Genomic DNA, 11,270 nt, shown 5'->3' with positions numbered 1-11,270 from the left:
GTTTGATGACTCCTTGATAAGTGTTGTCTCACTCTCTTCTGCTCCAGATGAAACCTATTTACCTTAAAATATTGCTAAAACTGAGGAACTGTCCCTGTACTTTAATGGTGGATGTAATAGTCTAATGTTTACAGCAAAAGCCAGAGAGTTCAATTGTCTCCATATAAGAGAATCAGACAGAGATACAGAGCTCAGCTGACCCTTGTTGATCAAATAGACAAATATTAATTATTCCACATGAAGTCATAGGCTCTCATTTCAATGTGGTATCCAAACCCATTGCCATTAACTTCTTCTTAAATGTGATTAAGTTTCTGCTTAAAACATCTCAATCTTTGTGTTAGGGACCCAAGGCTATAGTCCATTCCCCTTCAACCACTTGTTTTATAAAAAGAAAACTCATGTGGTATACATACACATAGTCGTGTGACACACCTTTTCTCTCAAGCACAGGCAGACATACACTTTCTATGGCAAGGTCTACCTGGAGTGCATACCCATCTTGCAAACAAATCCTTCAAAATACAAGCATGCTTTCACAACACATAATATACATGTTTCGGCAGATTGCCACATGCACGTCAGCATCTACTCATCACTATTTTCCCAGCATAGAATTGAGAGGCTGCACCCATAGCAAATTTTCCAACATCAAACCAAGAGGTCACACCGATGACCGATTAGGTAGACAATACTATCAGTGTCTAACACCCATTGAACACACCAACATATAATCAAGTTTGGACTTATACAGATGTCCTACAATGAAACCCATATAACATAGTGTTATTGGTGAAGTTTGATTTTCGATCCAGATGTGCCGTTGGGATCTTCGGAGGGCCATTTCGGGTTTGAAACGATCTCGGATTGTCAAAAAATGGCGTACATCCTTGCCAAAGGCTTGGAGTTGTGTTGGGTTTGTCGAGATCTTCGAAACGGTATATTTTGGGATATATGTTATGTTTTGGTCCGACCCTGTCTGGTTTGGTAATTTCTGGAGCCAGGTGTATTTTTGTACTTCCTCGGGTTAGGGCTTCTCTATATAATGTTCTTATCTTTGAGAGGGCTGTATGAGAGATTTTGTAACATTTCCAAAAGATAGTGAAATCTGTTTTATTGCTCGACCATGGACGTAGCGTCTCATCTTGGGGGTGAACTACGTAAATCTCTGGTGGTGTGTGTTGTGTGCTTTCTCTGTTTCTCGTTTTCTTCTGCAAATCGTCATTCTAGACGTTGTTTTCTTAACACATACGTGTATGGCAGTATAATCAAACTAATACATGTAATGGAAATACAATAAATCAAACAAAATGGGACAACAATTGTAGAATAGCTTACAACCATGCATGATCACACACAATCATCTTTTTCACTTGGAAAAGTTTTATGCTTATCACCATAATGGACAAGCTGAAGGACTGAACATGGTCCTTAAGGGGGATTGGGTTTAAAAGTGCTTTTAAGTTCGATTGCAACCTCACATTCATTCAATCATTCAAAAGGAGGGTCAAAGATGAGAGACTCATATGTCAGGGCATCAAGAGTTCCCCTTATGGAACTATTCATTTAGTCATTTATTCATTCAAGTCATAAATTGTTATGTAGATCTAAAGAACTATTTTAGTTATTTTCTTATTTTAAGCCACAATAGTGAATAGCTTTTCACATGAAGAATGAGCATCTCAATCCCAAATGATGACAAGCGGTGTAGAAGCAGATATATTGAAAGGAAGAGAGAGAGAGAGAGAGAGAGAGAGACGTGTTTGGTTTTGATTAAGTTGGTGGTGGAAAGTTTGTAAACGTTACAGCATGTGGGTAGGGGTGTCAATGGGTCGGGTTGGGCGGGCTGCCTAAACCCTGACCCCGACCCTAGGGCCTTAACCTAAACCACGACCTTGACCCAACCCTGGCAGGGCCAAGAAACCCTCAACCTGACCCGACCCTGCCAGGGTTTTCCCTGACCCGACCCTAATGTTGCCTCCTGGAGGTTTGAGAAAATAGTCTTAAAAGAGAATTAAGCAAGGAGAAGGGGTTTGGTTCGTTAGGAGTGTGAATCTCTCTATCCCTGAAACTAAAAAAATAAAATTCTGTATCTACAAAAGAAGCTTATCAGATAATCCATCAATGGCCCATCGATAAAGACAAGATGGAATAAAAATCCACAACGAAAGACCAACAATGTAGAAGAATAAACTGACACAAGGCAATCAATAAACTGATGAGATTTGACAGATTTAAGATTTTAGAGATAGATCCATCCAGTGAAGGGCAAATTTTAAGATTCGCAGGTCTCATCTCTGGTTGTAGAGCTCAGATTGAGACGGAGGAGACACTTTCAGCTTTGGACTTGTTGAGCGCCTATGGAAACTACCTCCGTTGTGGGATTCCGCTATGGCTGCCTCGCCTCTCTCTCTGGCCGGGGAGTTTATCGGATCGCCAGGAGCGGTAAATATTGGGGAACAAAAAAATAATAATAGGGTAGGGTTTGCTGCAATCGCAAGCAAGCGGAGAATATTTTGATGAATTAGGAAAAGATGAGAAAGAGGTGTGAGTGTGTGAGATAGAGAGCCTCTGCAACCTATGCTTCTCATCGGTGTTAGTTGATGAGAATCGTGGGATCCCTATAAATGGGTATAACTTATATAGGGTCGGGTCCGGGCCGGGCCAGGCTAAGCCCGGGGTCTTATCCCAGACCCGACCCGACCCTGCCAGGGTCAGCCAAAAATTCAACCCTGACCCGCCCTTCGGGCTGGTAGATCAGGGTCGGGTCCGGGCCGGGCTCAGGGCGGGTTCGGGCCAGCCGAGCATTATTGACACCCCTACATGTGGGTACCCTTGAGCCCTTACTCATTGCATTTGTTTTTGTCAGTAGGTTAAAGTGGATTCATCTTCATGGACTTGGCTCCTGTCCTGCAGTGGCGGGGCTGGAGCCTCCAGCACCGCCCTGCGATTGCTCCACGTGGCCATGTCCTCATCCAACGGCATTATTAGATTTGACTCATTATTTTAATCCAGTCCTCCCATGTATCTCTCTCACCCGTCAAGATCCCATTAAACCCGATCCGGTATATTTCGAGAGGGTCCTCATTTCGTCTCTTCGTTTTGCTTGAGCAACGACAAACCCTAGGGAGCTCTCACCGTCTCCGCTGGTTGAACGGAGAACCGTGGCGACCGACGACGAAAGGCGACGAGGAGACCGGCGACTGGCGACAAAAGATAATGTGATTCTCCCCTCTTCTTCTCTCTCCTTTCGCCATTTGCCGCCATTCGTCGTTCTCCGTTCAACCAGTGGAGATGGTGAGATCTCCCTAGGTTTGTCGTTGTTCAAGCAAAATGAAGAGATGAAATGGGACCTCTCTCTTGTTTTCGATTTGGTTTTCAAAAAGTGAAATATACTGGGTCGGGTTTAATGGGATCTCGGCGGGTGAGAGAGGTCAAATAATGGGTTAAATCTAATAATGTCGTTGGATTAGAACATGGCCATGTGGAGCAATCGTAGGGTGGTGCTGGACGCTCCAGCTCCCGCCACTGCAAGACAGGAGCCAAGTCCGTGAATCCCACCACTTGTCATCAATAAAGCTTCCAAGAACTTAAAAATTCTTTTTTTTTTTCAATCATTAAGTTGGGTAGCAGTGAAATTTGACAAAACCGACTTGGAATTTGGTGGGTAAGTTTCTTTTTTCTCCTTTTTGCTAGAATTTTTACAGAAATAACAGTTGTTCTTGGAGGAGGAAAGAAAAGGTAGTTTTAATAATAATAGTTACTGTTGCTAATACATGTACGTGCATGGATATAAACAGCAAAAGAAGCCAAAGTAGAATACAAGAGCATGAGGAAATGGATGACATATATACCACCATATCAGCACAGCTCTCCTTATTAAAACGCATATTCTGAAGCAGAGAGCCTAATTTAATGGTGATGCAGGAAATCTGGCAAATCACTCAAAGCATGGCTTCCTTCCAGAGATCATTAGGTACCCATTTCATAACTTTTCAGATGTAATTCATCAATGTTCATCCATTGTTCTGGGTTTGTGTGTGTGTGTTTTCGTTTAACTAAATTCTTTGTTACAATCTTAGTTTTTCAGTTTTCTTCCCTCCAACAAATTTTTTTTGGTGGGGGGTATTCTTTATGTTGTTCATTCAAGATTTCATCAAATTCCTGAAGTTTTATTATCTTCAAACTAAGTTAAGATATTTGATGGTGTTCAAATTTATCATTCTTTATTTTTTTTTTTTCCTTTTTCAAGCTACCTGTATATATGAGATTTTCTATTGGGTTTGTTCAAATTTAATTTATCTGTTTTTGTTTCCTCTTGTTCTTAGTATTGCTTGGCTTTCTCTTTCCTCTGTTTGTTCTGCTCTATCTTTTAGTTATAAGTTTTACCAGTTATCTATGATACTGAGTGTCTTTATTCTAATGTTTTATGATGTTTTCCTACTTTTCCACCCTTTTTTTTTAGCAGAATTGAGATTATGGATATTTATAAGTTTTTCTCTCATGTTTGAATTGATATGCAGGTTGGAAGTCTTGGCTTTGTGAAGGAAAGTTTGATTTTGGGTCTCTTTGCATTCAGAGATTTATAATAGATGGTTTAAATGTTCTGTTTCTCTTTCTTTTCTATATGCTTTTGATTCTTGGTTCTGTCAGAAAGAGTTATAGTAATGGAGATACACGAAAGCATTGGATTTTTATATTTGTTTCAGTCTACTGTGCTGTTATTAGTTTTACATATATAATTTCCGGTGTGTGGGATATATTGGACAGAAATGATGAATCTAGGAATTTGAGATGGGTAGTTGATTTTATTACCGCACTGGTTTGGATATCTTTATCAGTTTCCTTGATCGTTCGGAGGATCAGATGGGTGAGAGTTGTAGTTATAGTCTGGTGGGTCTCCTTCTCAGTACTGGCTTCTGTACTGAATGGGGAAGTGTTGTTAAAAATGCAAGGCATTCATATAATAGACATAGTTTCATGGCCTGCCAAGCTTATGCTTCTCCTTTGTGCTTGGAAACACTTCAGTCAGTCTGCTTCTAAGAACAGGCCAGACCAGAGTTTGTCTGAACCTCTAGTTGGAAAATCTGAGGCACATAGAACAGATTTATGCCGAGCCAGTTTCATTAGCCGTTTAACGTTTTCTTGGCTTCACCCTCTGCTGAGTTTGGGTTACTCAAAACCATTAGGCCTTGATGATGTCCCAGATTTAACTTCCGAAGATGAAGCCATCTTACAATATAAAAAATTTAATAATGCATGGGGTTGTCTTAGGGGAGATAAGAGCTCAACAAATACTCACAACTTAGTAATACAGGCCTTGGCTAAAGTTTACATGAAAGAGATGATAATTGAAGGAGTCTATGCCATTCTTAGGACATTCGCTGTCGTGGTTCTTCCATTGTTACTCTATGCCTTTGTACAGTATTCAACACAAAAGAGGGAAAATAAAATTGATGGTGTCTTCCTAGTTGGTTACTTGGTGATCATCAAGGTCACAGAGTCTTTGTCCCAGAGACATTGTTTTTTCAATTCCAGGAGGAGCGGTATGCGGATGAGATCTGCTTTGATGGTTGCTGTTTACCAAAAGCAGCTCAAGCTCTCTAGTCAAGGTAGGAGAAGACACACAACAGGGGAGATTGTGAACTACATTGCAGTTGATGCTTATCGCATGGGTGAATTCCCTTGGTGGTTTCACTTGGGATGGAGTCTTACAGTGCAATTGTTCCTTGGCGTCGGTGTACTTTTTTTGACTGTGGGTGTGGGGGTTCTTCCTGGTTTGGTTCCCCTCCTAATCTGTTCCTTTCTAAATGTCCCCATTGCAAAGTTCATTCAGAATTGTCAAACTCGATTTATGGTTGCCCAAGATGAACGACTCAGAGCAACTTCTGAGGTCCTAAACAATATGAAAATAATCAAATTACAGTCATGGGAAGAGAAATTCAAGAACATGATTGAGTCCTTCCGTTTGAAGGAATTCGAATGGCTAACTGAGTTGCAGGTAAAGAAGGCCTATGGCACTGCGTTATACTGGATGTCTCCTACGATCGTTTCTTCAGTGATATTCATGGGATGTGCTGTTTGGAGAAGTGCCCCATTGAATGCCAGCACCATTTTCACAATCCTTGCTGCACTAAGGATGGTGGCAGAACCTGTGAGAACAATTCCTGATGCTCTGTCTATGTTGATTCAGGTGAAGGTATCTTTGGACCGCCTTAATGTGTTTTTGCTGGAAGATGAGCTCAGTGATGAGCATGTGCAGAGGAGGCAACCACAAGATTCAGAGAAAATAATTAGAATTCATGCTGGTGCTTTCAGTTGGGATACATACACAACTGCCACTACTCTAAGGCGGATAGATTTTGAAGTAAGAAGGGGGGAAAAAGTTGCAGTTTGTGGGCCTGTTGGAGCTGGGAAATCATCCCTCTTGTATGCTGTACTAGGGGAAATACCCAAAATCTCAGGAACTGTAAGAGTTAGAAGTCATTCTATCTCTAGAAAGCTTATTCAGGTCTAACTGTAATTTAGGTATACTTATGTTACTTGTTGCTTGTGTTTAGGTTGATGTATTTGGTTCTGTTGCATATGTTTCTCAAACATCTTGGATTCAGAGTGGTACAATTCGTGACAATATTCTCTTTGGAAAGCCAATGGAAAATACAAGATATAGTAAGGCTATTAAAGCATGTGCACTCGATAAAGATATCGACAGTTTTGACCATGGCGACCTCACAGAAATTGGGCAGAGAGGGCTCAACATGAGTGGAGGACAAAAACAGAGGATACAACTTGCTAGAGCAGTCTACAATGATGCAGATATCTATCTTCTAGATGACCCTTTTAGTGCTGTAGATGCTCACACAGCTTCCATTCTATTCAATGTAAGTAAATAAGCTAAAATCTTTTCAGAAGATTGGGTCCATTGATGCTTATACATGTTTTCATGCATAGGCATACAAGTATACAAAAATGCAATGGATTTACATTGGGAAATAAGTATTTTCTGTAGTTGCTGACTAGAACAAAGTTATTGCAGGACTGTGTTATGGGTGCTCTGGCAAAGAAAACTGTTATTCTAGTTACTCATCAAGTGGAGTTTCTCACTGCAGCAGATACGATTCTGGTGATTATGCATAGCTTCTAATTATCCCTCTTAATGTGTCTCTGCATTCTCAACAACATATTGATGATCATTTGCTTCTCGCTTTCCAGGTTATGGAAGGTGGAGAAATCATTCAAATGGGAAGTTACAAGGACCTCTTGACAGCAGGCACAGCATTTGAACAGCTTGTGAATGCTCATAAAGATGCAATGACAGTATTAGATCCTGAAATTAATGGACATGGGGGTGAATATGAAGTAAATAGAATGAATGGGTCTACGGGATCCTACCCCACGAAACAGAACAGCGAGAGGGAGATTTCGGTGAAGCCGCAGGCTGGGATCCAGCTGACAGAAGAGGAAGCAAAGGAGATTGGTGATGCTGGTTGGAAGCCATACTTGGATTACCTAAGTATCTCAAAAGGATCAATTTATTTGGGTTTAACTACATTTTCTCAGTCTTCTTTTGTTGCTCTCCAGCTTGCTGCAACCTATTGGCTTGCTGTAGCTATTCAGATTCCTCAAATCGGCAGTGGCGTCTTAATTGGAACCTATGCAGGAATTTCAGCCATTAGTACAGTGTTTGCATTTCTAAGGTCCTGGTTTGCAGCCCGTCTAGGATTGAAGGCTTCAAAAGCTTTCTTTTCAGGTTTCACCAATTCAGTATTCAAGGCTCCCATGCTCTTCTTTGATTCAACCCCTATTGGTAGGATCTTAACACGGGTAAGGTTATCTTCTTATCAGTGCACCATTTGCCTATGATTTTTGAGTGCTGATTTATGGATAAAATACTTGAGTAGACAAAGATGTACTTTAAACTAAGGATGTGTGTTTGACTAAAGCTTATGGAATTACAGCAGTGGTCGCTCGGTTGTCCTGTGAATGCTAGATGGGATTTTCTTATTCTTCTTGTGATATTTGATTAAAAAAAAACTATACTGACTACAAAACCCATTGGTAACTCAGGCTGGGTGATTTTGGATTCATATCTTGCAGGCATCATCAGATTTAAGTGTGTTGGATTTCGACATCCCTTTCTCCATGAGCTATGTGATAGCAGGTTTCATTGAAGTATTAACAACCATAGGAGTAGCAGCCTCAGTCACATGGCAAATTATCTTCGTAGCCATGCTTGCTATGATAGCTACAATTTATGTTCAGGTGGGTACTCATATAACTCTTTTTATGGTCTTTGTTGTTTCTTTTGATCAGAGAAGTCTGAAGACATTATTTTGTTTCAATGTTTAATTGAAGAGATACTATCTAGCCTCTGCAAGGGAGCTGGTAAGAATTAATGGAACAACCAAAGCGCCTGTTATGAACTATGCAGCGGAGACGTCACTTGGAGTGGTCACAATAAGAGCTTTTGACATGATGGACAAGTTCTTCCAGAATTACCTAAAGCTCATTGACATGGATGCAAAACTTTTATTTCATTCTAATGCTGCCATGGAATGGTTAGTCATAAGAATAGAAGTTCTCCAGAATTTGACCCTCTTCTCCATTGCTCTTTTCCTTGTTTTGCTTCCACAGGGTGCTGTTACTCCAGGTATTTGTTATCACGAGGACTATCTATTTGACTGTCAAGTAATGCTTAAATCATAATTGGTTTTCTCTCTTTTGCAGGATTTGTTGGGCTATCTCTTTCTTATGCTCTCACACTGACCAATACCCAAGTGTTTACATCTAGATGGTACAGCAGTTTAGCCAACTATATTGTATCTGTGGAACGGATAAAACAATTCATGAACATACCATCAGAACCTCCCGCAATCGTGGATGACAAAAGGCCACCATCCTCATGGCCCTCCTTGGGAAGAATAGACTTGCTTGATTTGAAGGTGATCTCCCAAATTCATTTATCTTCATTTGGACTTTATACAATTGAATTCCCTCCATGTACCCATATTTTCAAGTTCTCATGTGGCACAGCATAAAATGGTTAAGTGCTATGGGATTAGTGTCTGATATTGTTTAGCCTATGAGAAGTATTTTATATTTGGAGATTTCAAACATATGTAAAAGTAAATATCACTGTCCCTGTGCCCTGATGTCTTGGACATCTGGGTATCATATTGCTTGGTTGCATCCGAAGCCACTGTAAATCTCAAATTTTTTTCATGAATTTTCTCTGTTGGTTTCAGATAAAATATCGCCCGAATGCTCCACTTGTTCTCAAAGGAATCAGTTGTACTTTCAAAGAAGGAACTAGAGTAGGAGTTGTTGGAAGAACTGGCAGTGGCAAGACTACATTGATAAGTGCTTTGTTCCGTCTTGTAGAACCTGTGAGCGGGAGAATTCTTATAGACGGATTGGACATTTGCTCTATTGGACTGAAGGACCTGAGATTGAAACTCAGCATCATCCCACAAGAACCAGCTCTTTTTAAGGGTAGCATTCGAACTAACTTGGATCCTCTAGGCCTCTATTCTGACAATGAGATTTGGGAGGTAAACCAACTGACCCTAATGCCAAAAATTCTGACCTGTAGATATTTGCAGTTGCATATCATTAGGTTTCATTTGATTGAATACACAGGATTGAGCTCAAATCTTTAAACACTTCTAATAGCTGCAAACTTCATGCGTGTTAGGCACTTATTTGATCACCTGTCCATCTGAGATTTCATGTGTTTAATGTACATCATAATGTAATTACCAAGGACCTCATCATGTTGCCTTTTTCCAGGCTATAGAGAAGTGCCAATTGAAGAGTACAGTTCTTAGTCTTCCAAATCTCTTAGACTCATCAGGTGAGTTAGAATTTTAGTACTAGAAAGAAAATCAATCATACACAGTTCTAAAGCCATGTAGATATTTTACTATCAATTTTGTTTGGTCCAACAGTGAGTGATGAAGGTGAAAATTGGAGTGCTGGGCAACGCCAGCTTTTCTGCCTGGGTCGAGTCCTTCTGAAAAGAAATAGAATTCTAGTTTTAGATGAAGCAACTGCATCAATTGATTCGGCAACAGATGCTGTCCTACAAAGAGTCATCAGGCAGGAATTCTCAAGATGCACTGTGGTAACTGTGGCTCACAGAGTTCCCACAGTTATAGATAGTGACATGGTCATGGTCCTCTCTTATGGTATGTTTCCCTCTTCTCAAGATATAGTATGATATATGCATAGGTGCTCCAGAAGCACAACCAGAGACCAGAGTAAAATGGACAGGACTCTGGTTCCCATCTCAGCCTATCAACACATGTTGAAACTGAAACACAAATAGGATTTTATGAAAAACTGATCATGACTTGATGATGTTTGAGTATGATGATTTGGCCTTTTTGTTAGTTTAATTGCATGAATCTGACTCTGGATCTTGATGCTGTAGGGAAACTGGTGGAATTTGATGAACCTTCAAAACTCTTGGAAGTCAACTCTTACTTTTCTAAGCTGGTAGCAGAATACTGGTCCAGCTGCCAGGGGAATTCTATGAAAAGCCTCAGCAACAAACAATGAAAGAGAAAATGAAAAAGATGATGACAATTTCCAATGAGATATCGACAAATTGCATACTCTGTTCTGTAACAGGGAAATATAAATAGCTATCAAAAAATAAATGAGTTAAAATCCCAAGTAGGAAATGAGGAATGAGATATGTAGTCTGTTCTTCCCATAAGTCTGACTAAGAAGGGCATAGTATCAGCATTCCCAATGAAATTAACATGATTAAGAGAAGCATCAACAACTATCACTGCTAATACTGGGCCTTGTATGGAATTCAGTTCTGGCCTCCATGGTTCTATGGGTTCATGTGTGTGTGTGTGTGTGTGTGTGTGTTTGTAAGACATTGAAAAGGTACCTGTTAGGAAGCACACATTCATCTTAAATGCAGCCAACCGAGCCATTGGTCGAGACCAGTCATCTGGACACTCTTCATTGACAGCAAAGGTGAGCTTGTTCTTGAGCTTGTTCTTGAGCTTCGGAGGCAGATCATCAAATTGAGATTGAGGTGCTCTTTGCAAGAGGACTAAAAGAAACACCATAGATTGTTGGGTCTTTGACTGTATCATCCTCTACTTTGATTCAATTGTAAGTTGGCAAGAAAAACATGACCTCCTAAGAAAATCAAAGGTCACAATAAGTTTTGATATATTTATTACAATCCATACATGAATCCATCAATTTTTCTGAGTTCTGAACATTGTATTTTTTTTAAAGTAAATTTA

The 11,270-nt window shown here is 40.2% G+C and overlaps 1 protein-coding gene across 1 annotated transcript; it reads left to right on the top strand.

The window, feature by feature from the left end:
* Positions 1 to 3,871: 3,871 nt before the first annotated feature.
* LOC122669245 (ABC transporter C family member 8-like) lies at positions 3,872 to 10,786 on the top strand. The gene is made up of 12 exons (XM_043865966.1): positions 3,872 to 3,976; positions 4,524 to 6,469; positions 6,561 to 6,881; positions 7,037 to 7,123; positions 7,213 to 7,824; positions 8,098 to 8,262; positions 8,356 to 8,650; positions 8,728 to 8,942; positions 9,246 to 9,551; positions 9,790 to 9,853; positions 9,948 to 10,187; positions 10,433 to 10,786. Exons 1-12 carry the CDS (start codon positions 3,916 to 3,918, stop codon positions 10,558 to 10,560), a joined length of 4,440 nt encoding a protein of 1,479 aa, XP_043721901.1. The 5' UTR covers positions 3,872 to 3,915; the 3' UTR covers positions 10,561 to 10,786.
* The last annotated feature ends 484 nt before the right edge of the window (positions 10,787 to 11,270 follow it).

Source organism: Telopea speciosissima, chromosome 7 (genome assembly GCF_018873765.1).
Source record: "Telopea speciosissima isolate NSW1024214 ecotype Mountain lineage chromosome 7, Tspe_v1, whole genome shotgun sequence".
Taxonomy (NCBI): domain Eukaryota; kingdom Viridiplantae; phylum Streptophyta; class Magnoliopsida; order Proteales; family Proteaceae; genus Telopea; species Telopea speciosissima.
Note: the sequence above shows the minus strand (reverse complement) of the source record. Positions and strands in the feature narration are given on the sequence as shown.